This window comes from Eupeodes corollae, chromosome 3, assembly GCF_945859685.1.
Source record: "Eupeodes corollae chromosome 3, idEupCoro1.1, whole genome shotgun sequence".
NCBI classification, from domain to species: domain Eukaryota; kingdom Metazoa; phylum Arthropoda; class Insecta; order Diptera; family Syrphidae; genus Eupeodes; species Eupeodes corollae.
Window position 1 is genome coordinate 42,202,737 of NC_079149.1, and position 24,769 is coordinate 42,227,505.

The 24,769-nt window shown below is 35.9% G+C and overlaps 2 protein-coding genes and 1 long non-coding RNA gene across 4 annotated transcripts; 1 reads left to right on the top strand and 2 right to left on the bottom strand.

Moving 5' to 3' along the window:
• The first annotated feature begins 43 nt into the window (after nt 1–43).
• On the top strand, nt 44–24,276 carry LOC129952771 (mitochondrial enolase superfamily member 1-like). The gene is made up of 8 exons (XM_056065586.1): nt 44–211; nt 281–365; nt 429–562; nt 634–756; nt 23,106–23,414; nt 23,470–23,612; nt 23,690–23,853; nt 23,921–24,276. The coding sequence occupies exons 1-8, from the start codon at nt 113–115 to the stop codon at nt 24,196–24,198; spliced, it is 1,335 nt and encodes a 444-aa protein (XP_055921561.1). The 5' UTR covers nt 44–112; the 3' UTR covers nt 24,199–24,276.
• Nucleotides 5,862–15,056, bottom strand: LOC129952770 (inner nuclear membrane protein Man1). The gene is made up of 2 exons (XM_056065585.1): nt 13,942–15,056; nt 5,862–9,376 (listed from the first exon to the last, which is right to left on the bottom strand). Exon 2 carries the CDS (start codon nt 9,369–9,371, stop codon nt 6,918–6,920), a length of 2,454 nt encoding a protein of 817 aa, XP_055921560.1. The 5' UTR covers nt 9,372–9,376; nt 13,942–15,056; the 3' UTR covers nt 5,862–6,917.
• LOC129952772 (uncharacterized) lies at nt 15,782–20,605 on the bottom strand. 2 transcript variants are annotated; one of them, XR_008782377.1, is made up of 3 exons: nt 19,579–20,605; nt 18,106–19,507; nt 15,782–18,054 (listed from the first exon to the last, which is right to left on the bottom strand). It is a non-coding gene; the product is annotated as an uncharacterized LOC129952772 (long non-coding RNA). The 2 variants fall into 2 exon arrangements; XR_008782376.1 differs by having other exon boundaries at nt 15,782–18,276; nt 18,333–19,507; nt 19,579–20,604.
• Nucleotides 24,277–24,769: the final 493 nt, after the last annotated feature.

A 24,769-nucleotide genomic window follows, 5' to 3' on the forward strand; every position in this document is an offset into this window, starting at 1 on the left:
CGATTTGTTCGAATCAAATAATTTCAGTTTATTTTCACTTGTCTTGTTAAACAGTTCACTTACTTTGTAAAGTAGATCGTTTTATTAACATTTAACAATAAGAACAACAAAAATGGACAAAAGAAACTATAATAGTTTTGAAATCATTTCCTTAACTAGTGAAGATATCCGTTGGCCTACATCTCTTCAAGGTGATGGATCTGATGCAATGGTTTGTTCTTTTAACAATTAAAAAAAAAACAATAATTATTCCAAATTCATTTTGACTTTGATTTTGAAGCACATTGATCCAGATTATTCATGTGTTTATGTGACTCTGGAATTGAAGAATGCCACCAAAGGATATGGTCTAACTTTTACATTAGGTAAGTCTTGCTTTCTAACAAAACTAAATTTGTTAATTATAAGAACATTTTATTCATAAATAGGACGTGGTACTGAAGTTGTTAAATTAGCTGTTGAGGCAATGAAACATTTAGTTGTCAATCGTAATTGTTGGGATATTTTCCAAAACTTTGGATTATTTTGGAGGGCACTCACAAGTGAATCTCAACTGAGATGGGTAAGGGTCTTAATCAAAATAAATAAAATAGTAACATACTCACTTCTATCACTAATTTGAACTGTTGTTAGATTGGTCCTGAGAAAGGTGTTACGCACTTGGCGGTTGCTGCAATTATAAATGGTTTATGGGATTTATGGGCAAGACTTGAGAAGAAACCTGTCTGGCAACTATTGGTAGATATGGAACCAGAGGTATGTACATTATGTTTGATTAAGATATAAGTTGGCAATTTTGTATTCTGTTGATCAAAAAATTGCTATTCATTCTTGTTTTGATTGCATTTTAGATGAATTATTGTTTAAAATAAAATACGTAATCTTATCTCAATGAAAGGCATGAACACAGAAAAAAGTAGCTAGAATAGATTCATAATGTGTATCTCATGATTGTTTCTAGTATATAACATACTTTTAGTAAATAGACATATAAATATGTACAAAAATGTATGTACATATGTACGTAGGTATAATTAGGTGTTTTAAAGCAAAAGATTTAATTAGCTGGTTTTTTGATAAGGTTGTTTACGTTGTATAATTTTGAAAACACACAAACATGATTCCTTTAAATCTAAGTTTGAACCAAAGAGTTAAGGGTTAACAAAGCAACACACGTGGAAGTAACAAACAAAAGTATCCGTAATACTATTTTTATTATTTAACTTTTATACAATTAAAATCCCAATGCATTGCTTTGTTTTGCATTAAAAACATTAATTTTAAACATGGAGCATAAAAGTTTTCCGGCCCAAAAATATCCAACTAAGTGTTAAATGTTCACGATTGATAGATGGTAGGTTCAGTCATTAAAGGACTTGGAAAGAAGACAAGTTTCTAATATCTGATTGGCCTTCCAATTAAGGCAAGTTTATTGGAAAGTTTACTAGAAACTTAGTAAGGACAAACCTCCCTAACTATCAAGTCAAGTCGACTTATGTCAAAATGACAGTTCATTATGTTTTTTTTTTTCATTCAACTGAAAGGTGAACTTTATTACTCTATGACTTATTCGTATATTTTCTGCACAATTCCAAATGTTTTGTGTTAAAAGGATCCTTAAAAAAAAAAAAGAAATAAGTAATATTTCTTATTTAATATTTTAATAAATGCAGCTTGCCTGAGGAGTTTTCTTTTAGACAATAACGTTTTTGATAGTTTTTGTAAGATAAACTGAAGGTAGAGGTTGATGAAATAAATTTTCAAATTATAAATTTTTCACAGTAACTATCTGCCTTGGTCAGGATTTACGTTTTTTGAATGGCTGAAAATGAAGTCGCTCCTGTTGGCTGAACTTGAGGAATATTTCGGATCTGTCAGTTGAAAACACAAATTACCTATGAATGGAAACTTAGATAGGTCATTTATTTAAAAACTTAAATTTAAATTATATTTAAAGCTATACATTTATAATGAGGTACAAAAGGTTTTCCAAAAACAGGTTTTAATTTATAAATCCATTTTAGTTTTTTTAATGATGAAATTTCATTTCACTGAACAGCTGACTGCCAAAGGAAAAACAATTCCATTTCGTTTTACAGTTGGTGTTCCATTTTTTTACTGTTCCGATCACATCATTGAAAATTTTGCTAATGAAACAGTACAAAAATTGTCTAAGGAGCGGACCCTCAAAGTGACATTTAATTTAATGACGTAAATTTACTGATTGCTATAAACGCTTATCAGTAAAACATTCCACATTCCTCCTGTTTCAAATTTTACACATGGGTTTTACTGATAGCTATAACCGACGCCTAAGGGGCCAGTTATAGCTATCAGTAAAATGCATCAGTAAAATTTGAAACAGGAGGAATTTGAAATGTTTTACTGATGAGCGATCATAGCAATCAGTAAATTTACGTCATTAAATTAAATGTCACTTTGAAGTTTCTATTTGAAGAGTTCGTTTTGTTATTCATTTGTTTGTTATCGTTTGTGCTTCTGTGAAATTAAGTTGATCTTATCATGGGTCGTGCAAAAAATAAACAAAATTTATTGATTGCAACAGCTTTGTGTATAATAAATAAAAGATCTTCTCAAAAAATACGACGCTTTCAAGTACACCCGCTTTTCCATGCTCGGAAGATACATGGCGAATATTTTTCACTTATTGAGAGACTCGAGTTGTTCCCAATTAAGTTTTTTGAGTACTTTCGGATGATTTGTTTTGCTATTAAAATGTTGTTTACTTTCGATCATAACATCGAGCTTCGCGCCTCAGACATTTTTTTTGCTGTTGCTTTCATCAGTAAAATTTTTAATGATGTGATCGGAACAGCAAAAAATTGAAACACGAACAATAAAACGAAATGGAATTTCTTTTGACTTTTGGCAGTCAGCTGTTCAGTAAAATGAAATTTCATCATTAAAAAAATTAAAATGGATTTATAAATTAAATAAAACTTTAAATGCATTGTTTCTTTTTGAAAAAAATACTTCAATATAGGATTCATCTTATTGCATCAATCTTTTGTTAGAAATAAATCTATAACACGCTCAAAAACTAAAAACAAAAATTTTACTGATGGATTTTACTGATAGCTATAACCGGCCCCTAAATAAAGTAATATGTCAATGCTCGATTCAAGACTTTAGAGATGGACTAGAAATTATGGATAATATAAAGTCTCAATAGGGGAATTGGGCATGGGAAATGGTGCTGTAATCGAAGAGTGGTCATGTTCATCTTTTAGTCTTTTACTCTTTCTTTTGAATATAATAATAATATAATCGGGCAGGTTCAGGCGACATAATAAACGTTAAACTTTAGACAAGTTTCTAGTATCTTATTGACAAGTTGCAGGTGTCGGATTGAGGGGAGAAAAACCGGGGCGGAAGTGTATCCGGATGATTAAGAGCCTTGGTCTTGAGTTGGTTTAATTAGAGTCTTTGATTGCCTTATACAAAGAGAAAAAGGACTATGGAACAGATCAATCGCCGAAAATATTTTACTACCAAATTCTCGAAAATCAAAATTTCATTCCCAAACCTCGAAATTGCATTGAGAATGTACATATTTGGTTTTAATGGTAACAAATTGCACTGGAGAGCTCTCGTTTTCAAAAATGGAAATTATAAAAAATTGGCTTCGAACCACGATGGGACAAAACCGTCTATCGAAGTTTTCTCTCGTGAGCATTGAAAGCGATTTACTCCGAGAATTGGAATTTACCAAATCTTAAACGATTTTTCGGCGAAAAAAGCTCGAAATGTAACGTTCGTTAACCTTAAAATTTAATTTCAGATAATTTTTGTTCCGTTTATTAACTTCCCATAGGAAGTTATTGTACGAGTAATGGGCTCTCCGATTTATCGAATTGAAAATTTTGATTTTTCTCAACTTTTTAAAGTCCCTAGAGTCGAAATAAAAGATTTTTAGAAAGATGTCTGTTTGTGCGTGTGTACGTACTTTCGTATGTCTGTACGTTCGTGTTTTTTCGTAGTCCATAGCTCAAGAAGTCAAGAACCATATATAAAAAAAAAATTGAAAAAAAAATGTTCAACTCACCCAAAATTTTGAGAAAAATCAAATTGACAGTTTAAAAAAAAAATTAAAACCCAAAAAAAAACATTAAGTACTCAAAATTGGTAAAAATTGAATTTCAACTAAAATATCTTTTCAAAAACTTTAGATTATGGCTTCAAGCTTATTTTACCTTATAAGACAAATTGTTTTCAACTCGAATTGACAGTTTTTTTTTACAAAAGATAAAAACCTAAAAAAACAAACAATATTAAAACTTGGTAAAAATTTCTTTTCGATTAAAAACCTATTTAACAAAATTAGATTTTCAAACTAAACTATTTCATTATATGAAAAATAATGTTGGTAATTTAAAAATTTTTGAGAATACGTCAACTGACAACTTTTTTAACCCAACAAACTTTTAAGCAAGACAGATCGAAAGACGAGATGGGAAATTATCAGTGTGGGTCGCATCCCAGCCTCTTCTATTTGTATGTATTTGTTCAATACTAAATGAATCTACTAGGTTTCACAATAAATTATTTATTGAAAAACTGGAGTTAAAAAAAATGGTTTACTTTATTTTTTAAAATAAGTTGGGTCGAGGGGTCCTACACTCCTTATAGATAGGTATTATGTGATTTTACTACCATACAATTATTTTATTTTAATCGGTTTTATTGATTTTTAACTTAAGTCATTTTCGAAAACCATCAACATGGCCGGGGGTTTTGTCAATTAAAATGTCCCTCTAAATTTATCACATCCACTAAAACTGTGAACTTTTTTAAACTCTTTAACTTCCGCTGGCGTAGAAAAAATGAATCAAATTCACTTTTTGAGTTTTTATTTTCATTTGTTGTAGGACGTATAATGCTTACATGCGTTCCATCAACGCACATTATAACCCCAGGAAAACCACTATTTTCATAGAATGCTGTTTTTGCTTCTAGCTTTTCCTGTTCATTCATTTTAAAATTTATCATTTTTGGGCACAACTTTCTCTCAAGAATTTTAAGAGTTTCAGACAAAACGTTTGAGACTGTTGGTTGTGTCATTCCAAGCAGTACGTCTTGTCCAACTCCTTTTTGGTACGATCCCTCAGCAAGAAATCTCATAGTAGCGGCAAGCTTTAAAATTGAAGGAATGCCGTTGATGTTCTGATCCTTGAATTCCTCACTGATCTCTTGCAAAATGAAGACAAAAGCTTCTTTCGAAAGTCGAAATAGTTTGATAAATCTATTAAGACAAAGTGTGTAAATTAATTGATTAATTCGATTTCAACTAAAAGGAAACAATACTTACTCAGTTGAAGGGAGATCAAGAGGAGATTTTCTCCTTAGTAGTCTCCTGGACACCCGTAATCTTGAGGATTCCTCAAATTCCTCACTTTCAGAATAAATATACACCATAATTGATTCCATTTTTTAATTTTAATATTGATTATTAAATAAATCACCACAAATTTTACAAACGATCCGCCGCGAACCTCATAATCAGGCACCCTGTGATGATGCATCCTCAATAAGTTACCGTTTGGTTTGGGTTTTAGGCCTGTAGCGTCATCGTCAACAGCAAGCGCTACATACCGATGATAACTAATTTATTATAGCCCAAAGATAGAGAAGGGCTTCCGGTGAACATTATTTTTAAATGGAAATTTCCCTCAAAGTCCTTGCTTTATTAAAAAACAAAATATAAAAATATAAACATCTTGAAATGTTTTGATGAGTTATTTTTATTGACGTCCATATTTAGATATGTTTAATCAACCATGAAGATCTTATAAAATATTATATTAAAAAAAAACTATCTTAAACAAAACAAAGAGAACACATAAAAGTTATATTCATTTATTAACTTACACAAAGTGCTGAAAATAAAACTAAATAGTAAAAGAAATTTCCGCTGACAATTATTATTAATTTAATGTTTTTCTTTTTCTCTACATTTTAACAAATTATTATTTATTTTTTTCTTTATTTTTTGTTTGTTTGTAATTTACAATCACTTTAGTAAAAATCTCATTTTAAAGAAAAATAATGGTTAGTGTTTTTTTTTAATGTCTGTTTCAATTTTATATATGTAAAGCTTAGTTAGGTTTAACAAACACAATCCATAAAAAAAAAACGATCCATAAAAAAGGGAACTTAGAACATGACATACAAATAATTACAAATTGATTCTGATTTTTTAATTTACTTCTTGCAATAGAATTTTAACGAAAAGATTTAAGCACTTTAAAAAATGCAAATATTGTTTGTTTTAAGAAATGCCACGTTTTTTTGTTTTATTGATTTGGAAACAAAAATTTAAAGCTTACAAAATTCAGTTCAAGTTATGGATGAAATCTCAATAAAAATTTGAATACCACTAATTTGTTTTATGAAAAAGTGACATACTGTCATACAGATGTTCTTTCAATAAGGTCGTTGCATAATTTTTTTAGGATATAATATTCGGAGAGACTTGAATGAAGTTTAAGTCAAAGTTAGCTCTTCAAGCATGCCAAATAATTCCATTACAATTTAACATATTTCCATTTCAAATCTGTGCGTTTGTTAATCTCTCAACTTTTTCTTTTATTACAACTAAATACCTAAATGAGTGAAAAGAAAGAAGGAGGAGAAAGAAAGAAAGATGAGAAAGAACTTATATAAATCTTAAAAATATACAACTATATTATTATATTTTGTTGTCTTCTTTTGTTGAAAAAAAGAAAACAAGAAACAAGAATTGAAAAAACAAAAAATAAAAAAAATTTCTTAGAAAAAAAAGAGTTAATTTAAGTAAAAGGCTTAACTAGAGCTGTAGCAGTTGTTTTTGTTGTTGTTTTTCTTACTTCTTCCCTTACACTATCGCTGTGATAAATTTTCAATTTTTCCTCCATAAATTATGAGTCCTCTTCGTCAAGTTCATCATCTTCATCGTCATCGTCCTCTTCGTCATTCACCCCATTGACCACACCGGCAAAGTCCTTCGAACACTGCGTCATCGACGAATTATTTGCATTCGATGGATGAAGGCACATCGGTCCCGATGCTGATTTCGGGAACCGACTGAGGTAGCGTTGTAGTCGCAAAAACTTAATAGAAACCAAACGTTTATCGAACCACCAGCCATTGATTTCGTTGTGAACTATGCCAGCGTCGTGTTCGGTAGCACACCGAACGTAGACACAACAACTCTGCTTATCTAGCTGGATGTCGTAGATTTTGCATTTGGGACCGACCTTCTCTAGAATTGCATCCTGGATGATGGTCTTCAGGTTGGGATTGTTCGCTTCGAGCGGCTCGAACATTTGACGGATTTTTAGGCAATTTGTAGGCGGGTTTGCGATTTTGTTTGACTTGTCAAAAGCCGGACTGTGCCACTGTTTGAGGGTGTTGGCGGTGCGAGCCAGCATATCGGCGGAGACATTGGCGATCCATTTCATTGTTTTGCACTCCTCGCCATTGCGCAGCGCCAGATCGAATTGAATGCGACTATCGTTGAGCTCGAGGTTTTGAATGGCCTCGTTCCAGGCGGATTGCATCTGTTTTCGTTTGTGCAGTGGAATCAGCTTATCACGGAGGTGATTGACCACCACGTCCGACTGGGTTGAGTCGGGACTGATGGCTCTTCGCATGAGCTCAGTGATTATTTCGTTTGTGTAGTACTCAATGGCGTCGGCTCGCGTCTTGCGGCGACTCTGGATGTAGCGGTAGCCGATGTGGATCGCAAGCACTGCAACGGCAAGGAGAGTCGCCGATCCTATGATCACGAAGAACTGCTGGATCTTGTTGGAGATCGTGCAGGTGATGGGAAGACGAGGGTTCTCGATAGTGAAGGAGTTCCCTTGAGTTGGTCGCAGCTTGACAACTTCATGGAATGCCATGATTTCTTTGGATACCGGTGACACATGTCTTATCTTCCATTGGGGATTTTTCTCAATCAAATATTCAGCATTGTGAAGATCCTTGAGGGTCTTGCGAACATCTGTAGTCAAACCGAGTTTGTGCAGGTGCTTGACAAAGTCTCTAGCGCTTATAGTGGGTTCCTGGGAAGCGTCTTTGCAGAAATGGACTTCGGCCCGTTTCTGCAGCTCGGGCATAAGATATTTCAACATAAGAACCGCTGCTTGGAGTTGATCCTTTTCAACGCACGAATACCCTGCAGTTGCTATGGCCGAATCAGCATGGTGCGGATTGCAAATAGTGAACTCGGTATTCTTCTCGTTGATGGTGCTGATAAGGTCCGGACTGATAGTCATGTAGAAGAACGCGACAAAGAAGAAAAACAAAAGCAAGATGCTAACCAGAGCGCATGGAATGAAAGTCTGCTTGAAGCCGTACTGTTCGTCGAGACGCGCTACCAACTGGGCAAATGCTGTACTGGGTGATATGTTGCTATCCGATCGCTCTGACTGTTGGTAAACGATGTCAGACGGGTCGACCGATGGGGTTGTGTGGATCTGGCGCAGCGGTTGTTTCGCTGCACCAGTACTGCTGCGCTTCTGAAGGATACTATCCCTGATGGTTTCTCCGCGGAGTTTCAGCAATCGCTTGGTGAAGTCGCCGCCATAGCCTAGGTCATTATTGGTGCCCTGACCGTTGCAGTTGTTGTTCGGTGAGTTTGACGCCGAAGCCGAGACGTGAGAGGTTGGGGCATTGTTTTGATACAACGAAGATGTGTTCCACGAACAATTGAGACTCCTGTCAAGAGTGATATTATTCGGCGTCGCCGGCACATACGGACTCGAGTATGTCCATGTGCTTGCTGGTGGCGGTGAATTATTGTACTGCTTCGGGGTGTACGACAGATAATCCGATTCTTCTTCGCTTTCCGATGCCAGAATTGGTGGTGGGACGTAGATTTTCGGAGATGTCTTCTGCTTTGGCGACGAACTATATCGGCTACTGCTGGGACTTGAGTAGCCTGTTGATTTGTTTGCAGTATAAGACGATGGAGTGGGTGGTGGTGGCGACGAAAGATTTGAAGCTGCCGATCGCCTGGTTAGCACAATGGGTGATGCTGGTGGTGGCATTTTGTTGGGTGTTGTCTTGGATAGTGATGTTTTTGATGTGGATGATGTGGTGCGAAAGTTTGACATTACCGATGAACGGCCTCGTATGGGCGAGGGCGTTATTGGATTTTGATCGGATTCTTCGTCGGATGAGTAACGTGTTACATAGTTGGTTTGACGTTTCAGCTTGGCCTTCTCGTTGGTCAAATGGTTGCGGAGCTTCTTGATGAGAATTTTCCTAGTTGTCTCGGTGACCGGCATATTGGGAAAACCATACTGCAGAAGACGATGACGCAGTTCGCTGTCCGTTAGTTTGTCTAAGTCTTCCATTTTGTTATTCATGGTGTCTAGAAATAGAAAGAAAAAAAGCAGATTATTTTGCGAGTTTTCGACTAGGTTGTGGCATTATATAATGGTCCTGAGGGGGTACCCTCAATGTGATAAGTTCGATTGGATCAGGTGATAGTGACTGAAAAAGTAAACACACTTAGACCAGTTGAAGTCGGTTGTGAAGCCACATCGAATCTAATGATCTTCCTTACTCGTTAAACTATTTGGAGCTAATCAAGAAGTATTTGAGACAGGGCGGGATATGAACAGAGAAGATGAGAAACTGTTTAAATGCATACCTACCTATTAAACAGTTTCTAGTAAGTACACCTTAAACGGGACTAATGTGGAATTCACCAAGATAAATGAGTTGCGCTTTTAGCGTTTAAAATGAAGCTTTCCCTAAATAAGTTTAGTTGATGGACAAAAAACGGGTTGTTAGTCCATCTGTGGCCATGCTTTAGCATAAGATAAATTCACGAGTCGATAAAAGGTTAGATTTGGTTGCTAACGCCTCTTTGCCTCATCACCCAACAAATGTGAAATTAAACCATATCTTTAAGAGATGATCGACAATTTTGGGCCGTCTGTGAAATATTGGTGAGATTAAAATGATTTAATAGCAACTTGAGTATTTTATAAAGTACGTTTATCGGTAGTCGATACCGCGTTTTCTTTAAGGCTTTTTTATGATTGGGAATCATTTTACAATGATTGGGAAGATAAAAAGAGATATAAAGATTATGCCAGAGAAATCAAAAGATTAAAAAAAATCATAGCATCATCATTTGAGTTAGAGAAACGGATCTTACGGCGGCGGCGTTCAAAAGAGGAAGGATGTACAATTTTGTCAATACTATAAGGAATCACCATGGAGGACTGGTATGCCAAACAACACTCATTTAAAGCAGAGTAGTTTTCCCCATAGTGATTCTTACACGGTTACATCTCACAAGACGTGATTAAGATTGCAGATGATGGTTTTACCAGAACGGTGACCTAGAGAACTCTCTTAATTCGCCGAAGTTTATCCTCCAGATGGGATTGGAGGCATAGGGCGTCATAAGTCCATATTCTTTGGGTGGAGCGGTTAATGGCCGCAATTGGGTTGAATTATGAAGCTTAGATATATAGGGTCCGGCAAAAAACCTCCCGTATTTTTAGACGTTTATATTTAAAGCTATTTATAAATAAAATGGTATTCTGGGAAAGATATATAGAGGTCTACGTGCCGTTTTAAGTAATCATAATGGCGTGGCACGGTGAGCATCGCGCGTTTGTCGTAGAGGAATATATCCGCATTTCCGTATTTTTTCAAATAAAATGGGCAAAAAGTTACAGTTAATGCGGATCGCTAGTGTCACATGATTGAGACCTTCCTCCAACCAAACTTAAATCAGTTTACTAGGAACCAAAAGAATTCTGGTTCCAACAAGATGGAGCCACAGCGCACACTTCACGGCGTTCACTTTTGAAATATGAGAGATCTTTTTGCCAGACCCTGTACCTAGTCCCAGCAAAAAAAAATTGCTCCTCTTTTTTTTTACGATTCCTTTATCTAGATCAATAAGAAATTGACTTATGATTTTTTAAAATTCTTCTCATTCCTCTGACGCACCTTTACACTTCATCTGTGAGACTTAAATTTCCACAAACCAATTCAAGAGGTTTTAGATCAACCGCTAAGATTTTATACAACCATAGTGATGAAGCCTTAAGCCGTATTAATGTATCAGCACTTCAGCAGCCGATTGCCTACATTTTAAGCCATTTTTAAAGTGCAAGCCAAAGCAAGCCGGCCCTTTAATGTTTGATTTTCTTTCTTGCAACGTTTGACCGAAATTGACCTTTTTATTGGTTTATTTGATATGAACATCAAGAAGGAATGAATTTAGTTTCGAAGAATTGCATTACTGGGATCTTGACGCCTAATATGGCCTTTTCTAGAACTGAAAACAATTTCACATTTCTTCGCCTAAGTTTATCTCTTTTAGTACTTCAGGTATCGGCAGAGGGGGCAAGTTGTTTTTGTCTACTTAATTTTTCTCCTTTGATGAATGAGTATTTCACATTTTTCTAAAATTATAACCATGTGTTTTTATGTGTGTTAGACATTCAGTCTGCAATGGCAAGTGAGTAGTGTTTTTAATATTTTTCGGTTTTTGGTCCTTATGTTGATGTAGTCTTCGAAACCGTTATTATGGATCTTAATCTTTTTTGCCTCTTTTGATCATCACACTAATTATTTTGAATTTGTATTTATTCACGACTCCTTCCATTACAGAGTAAGGTTGGGGTCCTTTTGGAGCTATTGTGGCGAAGGTTTTTTTTCGGTATTACGTTCAACACATTTTTCTATGGCTGAAAAATACATTATTTAAGGAGGAATCCTTCTGATTTTTTTCAATAGAACATGTTTAAAATATTAAGGCCAGGAAATACCTTTAGTCATAAAAACAAATATTTTCTTTTACAGACCTAACCCTACTTTTTGTATTTCGTGTTTTGAGCCTGATAACAGCTAAGTTGACTTACTTACTTTCTTAAGTTCTCAGACCTGTTAAGTCCGTTGGAAACCCCTTATGGGTAATAGGGCCTCTACTACACCTACGCGCCATCGTGTACGGTTTTCGGAGATGTTTTTCTCTTGCCTAGATTCCGACGCCATGTGCTTCTCGGTCGTCCAGCTCTTCTTCCTTCTTGTGTGAGCAGATTCCATTGAATTGCTTGGCCTGCAATGCAGTCGTTACCTTTTCAAAGCGTATGTCCAATCCATTGTCACTTACGTCTTCGTATTATAGACTCTATAGGTTCCTCACCTGTCCTATGAAAGACCTCATTTAAAATACGGTTTGGGCCAAAAAATCCCTAGGATGCTACGAAGACACCAAGCGCTGCATCCATGAAGAAGCACAGATTCGACATTTGTACGAAACAGTCGTAGTTTTGTTCTTAAGCTGATAGTTATTCCTCAAAATTTTTGACAGCATACCGAACGCCGCTTTTGCTTTTCCGATGCGTCAGATGACGTCTTGTTCGGTTCCGCTTTCGATGGAAACGATGCTTCCAATGTATTAGAAGCTCTCCACTTTTTCCACCGGTTGCGAGAAAATATTTTTCTGGGAGGATGGTCCTGTTCCGAGGCTGATCATTTTTGTTTTACCGGAATTAATTTGCAGCCCCACAATTTCTGCTTCTCTCTCCACATTTGTTGTCATTTGATGGAGATCCATGATCCTATGAGAGAGTAAGCAAACATTGTCCGCGTAATCCAGGTGCCTTAAATAGGATGTCAAAGTCCATTGGATCCCTCCGCTACCTGACAGATCTGAGATCAGTACATCGCTTATCACCAACAAAAACAATATTGGCGACAGAATACAGCCCCGTCTGACTCCGCTTCGGATTTCAAAATCTTCTGACAACCTACCATCGCCATCATCATATGCTGTTTAATAATGGCAATTAGTTTTTCGGGGATGCCTCTCCTCCGCAAAGCTAACCAGATATACGCTATCAAAGGCCTTCTGGAAGTCGATGAACAGCAAGTGTAGTGGTGATCGATATTCAACGCACTGTTCAATAATGATCCGCAGGGTGTTAATATGATCAATACAGGAGGATACAGCGCGGAATCCTGCTTGTTCGGCATCGAGTGTGGCCTCAAGGTGTTCTCTGATGCGTTCCAGTATAACTTTTGCTACTATTTAGGCAAAGGCAGGTAGAACGCAAATTCGTCTCCAGTTTTCGCACTTTGTAAGATCTCCTTTTTTTGGAAACTTGACGATAATTCCCTTCTTTCACACATGGGGAAAGCTTTCGGTGGTCCAGGCTTCATTAAGTGGATGAAGTAGTTCGCTTGATGATGTTGGCGCGGCTTTTAAAAGCTCTGCGGGAATACCATTAAGTCCTACCCCTTTGTTGTTCTTAACTGCTTTAATTGCGGAAACGATCTCATCTTTAGTGGGAGGTGCGGTGCGGATTCGGGGATTAGTTTCTTCATGCGCTTCCGAAGGTATCGGCTGCACGTTGTTTGCAAACACTCGGTTTCAAACCGAGGAAAAGTGTTCTTTCTATCTTCTGACTTGCTCATCCACCGAACATATCGCATTACCGTCTACTTCTTTCACCAGGTGTTGCTTTGAGCTTTGTGTACCGGACAGCTCTTTGGTTATTCTGTAAACGGTCCTGCTGTCGCACCTGTTTGTAGCATCTTCTGCTTCTTGCTAAGTTTGAGCACTAAAATCAAAAAATCCCTAACAAAAAAAAAGTCAAGTATGGGAACACTGAACAAAAAACAGTGAAGAAATGTCAAATCACGTCATTTTTGCGTCGGTTACATGTGAGAAAGTGAACTTTGAAAATTAATTTAAAATGGAAATAAATGTTTCGTCGCTCTTTTTATCAAATACAAAAAACTGCGTGTTTAAAGTTGAGCTAATATTTGTTGACTATCCTATCGGCAAGGAAATTGGACAATCAACAAGTTATTTCCGTCACGGAAAGTAACACTTTAGGTAAAGACATCACAAATTAAGGAATGATAACTGAAAAACAACCCTTAAAAGTTTCAAATACTTACCAAATTGTTATAAGCGTTTTTGATTCTGTCCAAAAATCCAAAATGCAATCGCATTTGTTAAGTTCTTCAGCTTGTATTTATATATCTCTGCCTTCAGGTATTTTGAGTATTATAATTATCGTTTGGCAACCCTAGCTCCACATTCGAACTCAAGCAGTACCAGCAAAGGAATTCCCTTTTATCACTGGTTTTTTTTTGTCGAGTTTGAGTTGTTTATAAATGCGTACATCACCTTGATGAGTTCTTAAAATGTTTCACCATACGACACGGGCACAAATCCAATGTCTAAGCGCTAATAAGAAAACAAAAACAACCACGAACAATCAACTAAAACTGATGATCTATCTCGTGTATAAAAGTTGACGCTGCTCTAAGAACTTTTCTCGAATGGAAATTAATTGGTTAGGTTAGTAAGACCAGCCGCAGATACTAGCTACGAGCTACAAGTTACGACCGCGGCTAAATGTAAAAGCAAACAAACTAGCGGCAGCAATTCTTCTTAATTTATTTAATTTTTTTTTGTGTTGTTCTTTTTGTTTTTGTTCACGTTTTTCTCTAGTTGTTAACCTCGGCAAGTTTATAATCAAAAGCAAACGAAAAAAAAAATATTTTTGGATTTGTTTTGCGCTATTTTTAAAATCTGCGTCACGCTGGGTTCCAATTTTATTTTCTCTTCTTTGGCACTCTCCTGTCCAAGAACTGCTGCTGCGGCACTGAATTTGGTTTTCTTTTTTATATTTTAATCAAATTCTGTTCTTAAAAGTTTAATTTAATAATTTTTGAATATTCTATCACGAAACAATAAGTTAATTTCACAAAGGCAGCCGGAGAATGGAGGAAAATATAATTCACTTTTTTTTCTTTGAAGTGAAGTGATACGGTAGACATACACAGAGTATTGCGTTGCGGTTTTTTAATCGCTTAGTAAACACAAATTACATTAGAATAACAATGAGAATTCACGCACAAATAAATATTAATTGTTTTTAATTACGATTTTGTGTAGAATTGTTGGTTATTTTGCAACAACCATGCGAGAAAGTCGAACAGAAAAAAAAAAAGTATTATTTTGTCTGTCGCGACACCCTTCAGAATTAAAAACGACGAAGAGAGGTTGAATTTCAAAGTGTCACTTTCTAACAGCGGGAAAAGTGACAGTTGAATTTGAGCGAGTATTTGTACTCGTTACTTTGGATTGTTTTTGTTAATTCACAATAGATTGAAGATTTTAGTTCTGAAAATTTTATTTTTTTCTGTAGATTAGGACAGTGTTCACATTTGACTTTAAAAATGAAAATAAATAATAGAGAACTCTTATTACATTGCTGCAATTATTTGTAACTATTCATGAAAATGTGTTTAATTTTACAAAAAGAGATTTTGTGGCTCAACTTTCCATTACCGCAGCACGAATTTCGACGAGCGGTTTTTTTACTTAATAGATAATAGATATGTGCAAATAAATAATAACTATAGCAATTTTAGAGCGAGGAAACATTTATTTCTATTTTTAATTAATTTTCAAAGTTGTAGTATAAAATTAAGGCAACTATCATTAATAATGTGTAATTCCCCTTATGTTTAGGTTTCAGAGTTTCGTAGCTAGATGTCGCACGCTGAGCGCGAAACTCTGAAACCTGAGACATAGAAGCGAGACAAAAGGTTGTTTGGCTCGCTCTCATAAAAATTTGTATTCTAACGTCTATGCTATTCAACGGACGCGCCCAAGCCAGTCGAATTAGATTTGTAGTCTTTAAATAAGAGTTATATTTTAATAAAGAAATTATATACCACAACGTCAGGTGTGGGGTAATACACCAAAAGAAAACTAAATTATTGTGTATATTACCTCTTTTTGCGGATTTAAAGCCAGCTATGACAAAACTCAACAAAGCACAATTGGTTGAAGCACTTCAGAGCGCTGGAGTAGATGTGCCAGACACGGCTTCTCTAGCTCAACTTCGGGCATTGTATGAAAGTACAGTTACAGTGGCACCCCAACAACCTTCTGGTGAGTTAACTGAGAAAACTCCACCTTCTGCTGAGCTAACCGAGGAAACTCCACCTTCTGCATCTCCGAATGGAGAGAATACTTCCGAAACACTGGCCGCTTCTGATAACAGGCACAGTAATACAGCTTCTGATGTCCAAGACTTGGAAGAAGAACAAGAGCTGGCCAGACTTGAGCGTCGGAAAAAAATCCTTGAGCTAAGGAAAGAATTGGACCAGATGGAAGCGCCCACAACATCTTCGGTTGCACCATGGCGTGCAGTGGACTTCTCAGACATCGAAAATGCTGTTCCTGCATTCAACGGTGACGATCCATACAGCATCACTAAATGGATAGTTGACTACGAAGATGTGACCGACTCGCTGGGATGCGATGACCGATGCAAGTACTTGTCTGCACGCCGTCTCATGCAGGGAACTGCGAAAATGCTGTTACGCACGGTCTACGTTGACAACTGGGATTCTTTGAAGCAAATACTTATCAAAGAATTCGACCATAAGATGAGCAGACAGCAGGTCTATCGTCAACTGAGTGAGAGAGTACGTCGTCAGGGCGAGCCACTTCTTCGATATGTCATATGTATGCAAGAACTTGGGTCACATGCTGAAATCGATGAGGCAGAGTTGATCGAATTCATTATCGATGGTTTGAGGGATTCACCAGCAAATGTCTCTATTCTTTTTGCCGCCAAAACTATAGTAGAGCTCAAAAACCTCTTGCCACGATACGAAAAAAGAAGAGTTCCGAGGACTATGGTTGCTAGGGCAACAACTTCTGGAGGAAATATGGTTCCCTCAACTTCAGCATCAAACAACGAGCAGTCCAAGAGATGTTTTAATTGCTCAAAGTATGGGCACATCGCAGCAAAATGTCCAAAGGAGCAACGACCAGCTGGATCCTGTTTCAAATGTGCTGACGAGGGGCACACTTACAAAAACTGCCCTTATATTGTGAAGACCAGAGTTGGAGCCGTGAACCGGGATGCCCTACATGATGACACCAAGGAGCTGACTCAGAGTTTGGATGCTGTTCAGATGGTGAGTGTCGCCTTTATGACAAATAAGAATAAGTGCACAAAATTTATCGATTGTTGTTCTCTTTTGGATACCGGTAGTCCGATTAGTTTCATACGAAAGTCTGTTCTGCCTGAAGAAATTAACGTTCAAGAATCATTAACGTATTCAAGATTTAAAGGATTAGGAAACATTAAACTCTTTACGTACGGTACGATTAATTGTTATATTAATATAAAAGATAATTTAAATCTTGTTTCCCTTATGGTTATTCCAGATGAAGTAACTCCTATACCTTTACTTATTGGTCGTGATCTCCTTGAAATCTTTAATATAAAACTTAACATGAACTGTAATAAAGTTAATATAACTTCTGAGCAGTGTCAAAATGAAATTTGTTCGAATAAAGTTTTTCTTTCTAACCAATTGTATATGTGCACTTATTCTGATGAAAAAACCGAACCTTCAGAGTGTAGTCATTATAAGAACAACATAAATGATGTTTTTGGGAGCAGCGTATTAGCCGGTGAATTAAAGATACAACCTAAAGAACTTAGTGATTGCTTCAAAGACAAGTTGAATACATTTGATCATGATCGGATTAAGCTTAAAGACGATCTTGATGTGAAGAGAGAATACAATAATGTTGAGGTAGATAGTGATTTATTTGGCTGCCATGCTTTTGAGATTATATGGGATAGAAAAGATTATATAGATATTGATTCAAATCTTAGTTTAGACATTTCAAAAACTATTAAAAATATAGTATCTCAAAATTATTTGAATTTTGATAAAACTATGGTTTCACCAAAAGATTTTGAGATGCACATTAGACTTACATCTGATATTCCTGTTTGTTTTGCTCCGCGAAGGCTATCAGTCTCAGAAAAAGGTACTGTGAGTGAAATAATAAAAGACCTATTGGAAAAACGAATTATTCAGCCAAGTAGTTCTCCGTATGCTGCACCAATAGTTTTAGTTAAGAAAAAATCTGGTGAAACCAGAATGTGTATAGACTATCGAGCATTGAACAAACGTACAGTAAGAGATCCTCATCCAATACCATTGATAGACGATTGCATTGAATACCTGGAGGGGAAGAAGGTTATGACCTTATTAGACCTTAAGAGTGGGTTTTACCAGGTAAAGGTAGCAGCAGATTCAACACAATTAACATCTTTCGTAACCCCGAACGGTCAATGGGAATTTCTTAAAATGCCTTTCGGCCTTAAGAATGCGCCCAGTGTTTTTCAGAGATTCATAATTCAAATTTTTCGTGAATTTATAGACAGAGGAGATATAGTTGTCTACCTAGATGATATATTAATTGCTAGTAAAACTATTACTGAACATTTTGAGATACTTACTAAAATTTTATGTTGTGTAGCGAAGAATGGGTTGGAGCTCAACTTGTCAAAATGTCGCTTTGCATATTCGAAACTTGATTACTTAGGGTTTAAAGTAACGGAACATGGCATCCAACCTAGTGATTCCCATATTCGAGCGATTGCTCAATATCCTGTGCCTAAAGACAGAAAGAAATTGCATTCATTTTTAGGACTTTGTTCATACTTTCGCAGGTTTGTCGAATCCTTTTCAAGAATAGCAAGACCTCTTTATAATTTATTAAAAGCTGAAACTCCTTTTAGATTTACTTCCGAATGCGAAGATGTTTTTCAGACTTTAAAGGAACGGTTAACATCTCCACCTGTATTGGCAATCTATAGTCCAAGGAAAGAAACAGAACTGCATTGCGATGCAAGTTCATTAGGGTATGGTGCAGTTCTACTCCAACGACAAGAAGATGATAAATTACATCCGGTAGCATTCTTCTCTAAAAGCACCACTGATCAAGAGGCCAAATACCATAGTTTTGAATTGGAAACTTTAGCCATAATTTCAGCTTTACGTCGGTTCCGTGTTTATTTGCAAGGTATTCCTTTTACAATCGTAACTGATTGCAGTTCTTTAACAATGACACTGAACAAAAAGAATGTTAATCATAGAATTGCTCGATGGGCCTTAGAGCTGGAGGATTATGATTATAAGGTCAAACATCGTAGTGGTGCCAATATGAATCATGTTGATGCCTTAAGCAGATGTAATGTTATATCCGTTATTGACTCTGAGGATGTTGATTTCCAACTCAGAGCAGCCCAAAATCGAGATGTAAAGATTTTGGAAATGAAAAACAAACTATATTTAAAAGATAATAATTCGTTTTTAGTTCAGGATGGTATTGTCTTCAAAAAAAATAAAAATGGTAAACTTCGATTCTATGTCCCATCTGAAATGGAAACTAATGTTATAAGAATGATCCATGAGAAAATTGGGCATTTAGGTGTAACAAAAAGCTCTGATCAAATTGGCCGTCACTATTGGTTTCCGAATGTTCAGGAAAAAGTTGAAAAATACATTAAAAATTGTATCCGTTGCATAATGCACTCAGCACCAGTTCGATCTAATATACGCAATTTGTTCAATATTCCTAAGGAGCCCATTCCATTCCATACAATACACTTGGATCATCTTGGTCCTCTCCCTTCAATAAAGTCAAAGAGAAAACATATATTAGTGGTAATAGATGCATTTACAAAGTTCACTAAATTATACCCAGTTGTATCTACAAGCTCAAAAGAAGTATGTGCAGCACTAAGAAAATATTTTGAGTATTACAGTAGGCCATCAAGAGTAATTACTGATAGGGGAACCTGCTTTACATCACTAGAGTTTAGTTCATTTGTTATAGACCAGAATATAGATCATGTTAAGGTGGCAGTTCATTCGCCACAGGCCAATGGTCAAGTAGAGCGAGTCAATAGGGTATTAACTGGCATGCTTGCTAAGCTTTCGGAACCAATCGAGCACTCAGATTGGGTTGTTACTTTAACACAAATAGAATTCGGACTAAATAACACTATACATCGCGCTATTCAAAATACACCAAGTCAATTGTTATTTGGTATTAACCAAAGGGGAGTAGTAATCGACAAATTAACAGAATTTCTTGATGATAAACAATTAAGTCAACTGGAAAGAAATCTTGAATTGTCAAGAGAAAAGGCTTCAGAAGCAATCACTAAGATTCAGGAATATAATATTAAATATTTTAATGAGCATAATAACCCGGCACGTATATACGATGAGGGTGATTATGTAGTAATAAAAAATGTAGATACAACAACCGGTGTAAATAAGAAATTGGTTCCAAAGTTCAGAGGCCCATACGTTGTTTACAAAATTCTACCTAATGATAGATACGTAATACGCGATATCGAAGGTTGTCAAATCACACAGCTGCCATATGATGGCATTGTCGAGTCTCGAAATATTCGACTTTGGAAGAATCGAGACTCTGAAGGTTCGGTTGATTAAGGGCGACACCTACCATCTCATGATTATAATTTAAGACTTGTTTGTTTAATTTAATCGTGGGCGATCAAATTGTCAGATTGGCCGAGTTGTAGTATAAAATTAAGGCAACTATCATTAATAATGTGTAATTCCCCTTATGTTTAGGTTTCAGAGTTTCGTAGCTAGATGTCGCACGCTGAGCGCGAAACTCTGAAACCTGAGACATAGAAGCGAGACAAAAGGTTGTTTGGCTCGCTCTCATAAAAATTTGTATTCTAACGTCTATGCTATTCAACGGACGCGCCCAAGCCAGTCGAATTAGATTTGTAGTCTTTAAATAAGAGTTATATTTTAATAAAGAAATTATATACCACAAAGTTCACTTTTTTATATAAAAAAGAAACAAAAATGGTTGATTTTGACATTTCTTTCCTGTTTTTTGTTCAGTGTTGCCATACTTGTTTTTTTTTTATTTCATTGATATAAGTGCTCAAATGCAAATCCTATAGTGAGCCCAAGCAGGGAGGTTGAAGGGGGCAGCATGCCCCCCTTACATACCTAGCTGTTAGTACGTTTTGCTAACAATTAAATTATTGTTTTAATCTCAAAAAATGCAATACAAAAAAAAGTAGGGTTAAATCCTCGCTTTAATATTTAAAATATGTTCTATTGGGACCCCCACCTAACTGTAAAAAAATCAGAAGGAAATTCGTGCAGCGGTAATGGAAAGTCGCCCCGATTTTGTTTTGAACTGGCTCATTGAGATACGAGATACGGACTGCTAGTAGCCAACTTCACGTTGGTGTCATCTATTATTTAACTCTACTTGACTTTCTGTAAGTAGAGCAGAAATATGGAGAAACTTTTGAGCTTGATTTTTGTATTTTATTTGTTTTGTAAGCTTAGCAAAGGATGGAATACATTTTTAGGGGGGTTTTGTATGAGAATATGTATCGACTACCAGTTTATATCTAGTATAGCAATGGACAATACAATGGATCTTGTAGGACCTATTGTCAAATACGTTTGAGTTCAAATTAGTTTGTTTCGTGTTTTGTCTTCTCTCTTTTTAATGAAAAAACTTCTCTATACAAAGTTTGGTTAAATTTTAAGGGCCGATGTTGAAAGTAAACCACACCTAAACGTCAAGTTTTTCTGCGTTTCATTTGACATTTCTCAATTTCAAACTAACTCAATTTAAACAATGAAAGATGCACTTTCGAGCAACGCGTTAAAGTTATTATAGCTGAATCACAAACATGCTTCAGCTTCGGCTTCACTTGACGTTTACGAGTTCAGCCATAGGGATTCAATGGATGCTATCACAATGGAGCTTCAACTTCACGTTTCGTTTGACAATCATAAGGAAAATAACGTAATGTGACTCCAAATGGAAGCTCTAGTTCAATTATCTGAACATTTGCGTTATCTGACAGCTCAACGACAGTAAAACAAATGTTTACAAACAAAATATTTGCTCTTGGGAGGGATAAAATAATAGATATGTAATTCAAAGCAACCTCGAAGCAGGCCCACCGTAACGCAGACCAAGCCGAAGATGAAGCGTGTTTGTGCTTCATCCATTAAGGCTTATTATGAAAATGGCTGTTCAAATCAAATCTGCACTTCGTGATTTTTAGGTCAATATAATTGTCCAACTGGGTCTGTAGGAGATGTGAAAATACCTGTTCATGCTGGCACAGTTCGTATTGCAGAAAATATTGCTGTTGTGATAGTGTGGCTGAAGAGCCGCCAATCTCAGCTAGTCGTCGTGCCCAAAATTGCATATCTCACGCTCGTCGTTTATAAACGTTGCGTTTATACGCTAACAAGATGCAATGCTTTATCCTCTTGACAATTTCAAACGTGGTCAAAAGGGTGGCGAGAAATAGCAATAGTGGATGATCAATTTTCGAAGAAAATCATCATCAGTGATGAAGCACATTTTCACCTCAGCGAATTCGTCAATATGTCGTTTTAAGAGGTGCCCTTGTCTAAACAGCTAACGAAACAATGGTTCTTTTGCACAACATATTCAATGCCAGTGTTATCTCACTAAAATTTGGACCATCGGATCGAGGTGTGTCATTTGGCTGATATTTGTTTTGTGGAAATATCATTTTTATCTGTTAAAATTAATATTCTGAGGAGATTTAACCCGAACCAATGACCCTTTTAATAATTCGCCAAATTTTTTGACAGCACAATAATCAAGACTGTGGAACAAAATCATGAAATTTTATCTAAAGCTACGAGCCACTCATCTAAAAAACTTTGCTTAATTTTAGCTTGACTTTAGTTATTAGCTAGTACCCGTGGTGTGATGATTAGTGCGTGCCAAAAGTCTTGGGTTCAATACCTACCTACTCCATCTAAAGTTTGTATGGGTACTGCCAAATCCTCCAAGAGTAATTCTTGTCATGAAAACTGCTTTCTCACATTAGTTTTTCGGATTCGGCATGAAAATTGTAGGCTCTCGTTACCTCTGAAATTACTCGAACATAGGAATAGTTGAGAGGTCTAAGCCACTAGGCACTAGTTCTCAACGAACTCTTGCGCCACATAAATTATTTCATTTATTTAGAGAATTTTGTAAAATAGACAAAAATGGTCAAAATTGTATTAAATTAACGATTGTTACCAAATAGTTAACTATCTTAAGAAAAAAAAACGCATTTCAATTTGTAATTTAGCGGATTTCACAATCGTCACGTTGTTGAGTACAACCATTAACTGGATTCTATTATCAAAACACCATTTAACCGTTATTTAAATTTTATTTTAAGGTTCTTGTGTCAACTATTGATTTCCGTTATATCACAGATGTCATAACTCCCGAAGAAGCAATTAACTTGTTAAAACAAAACGTTAGTTCCAAAACTGAACGAATAGATGAACTTATAAAGAATGGATATCCGGCTTATACGACTCAAGTTGGTTGGATGGGTTATAGTGATGAGAAAATCAAACGACTATGTAAGGAATATCTCGCTAAGGGATATACTTCTTTTAAATTGAAAGTAGGGCGGGATTTTGAAAGTGACATAAGACGTTGTAAAATTGTTCGAGAATCTATTGGTTGGGATAATCAACTTGTAAGTGACAGTTTATGTTTTTATCAACTTCACACTGTATTATTTTTTATTTAAGATGATCGATGCTAATCAGATGTGGGATGTTAATGAAGCTATTGATTGGGTTATTCGTCTTTCTGATTACAAACCTCTTTGGATTGAAGAACCAACTTCACCTGATGATGTTCTTGGACACGCAACTATATCAAAAGCTTTGAAGTGAAGTCTTATTTTTATATTTGAAAGGTGATAATTCTTAAAATGATAAGGAAATGTTTTCCCGTTTTTTAATTTAGGCCTCTAGGTATTAACGTCGCAACTGGTGAGATGTGTGCTAATCGGATTATGTTCAAGCAATTTTTGCAATCTGGAGCCATGCAGTATTGTCAAATTGATTCGGCAAGAATTGGTGGAATAAATGAGATTGTATCGGTCTATTTGATGGCGAAAAAACTTAATGGTTTGTTTAAAATTTTAATAACAACTTTATCTGATTCAAAATTTTTTGGAAATTTGTATTCTTGTAGTTAAAGTTTGTCCTCATGCTGGAGGAGTTGGGCTTTGTGAAATGGTACAGCATCTTCAGATGTGGGACTTCGTATCGCTGTCTGGTACGAAATCAGGAAGAATGATTGAATACGTCGATCAGCAACATGATCAATTTGAGAATCCTGTGGAGATAAAAAATGCATGCTATATGCCACCAAAGCAACCGGGTTACAGTACTGAACTTAAACAGCACGCTATTAATGAATATAAATTCCCAAATGGTAGCTGGTGGATGATGGCTAATCAAAATAAGTAATAATCTACGGTGTGTTCTTAGAGCGGGGTTATCGTTTTTCTACATGATTTTTATAATGAAATAAACAGCAATAAAAATGCATGCATTTGTTTATTTAATGATATCTTATTCTGAATATACTTGACTGAGCTAAAGAGCCAATTGGACCCTGAGGTGGCTTGGTTGGGCTCTTTCGCTTTATTTTAATCTTTAGCAAATCAAAAATTAACAAGCTTAGTGATTTGAAACGGGGCAAGCTTTGAAAGTATTGAATTGTTAAAGTGGTTGTTTTAAACAAAAATTGTATATTCAATCAAATTTTACTGCACCAAATAAACTAATTTTTGACTCGTAAGTCTATAAAGATGTCCCGCCCTTTTCCTTTGCTCCATAGACGATGCTATCGAGAAAAGTGTTTTCGGCATGGAGATTTCAAAGGGGTTCTTGAAATATCAAAGTATTTTTTTTTGAAATAGGAATGAAGGTGCAGAAATATCGTAGGTTATCTCGAGATTTCAAGAAATGTCTGGAGATACCAGAAGAGGTCCTGGAATTCCAAGGGAAGCCTAGAAGTTTCAAGAGGGTATTTATT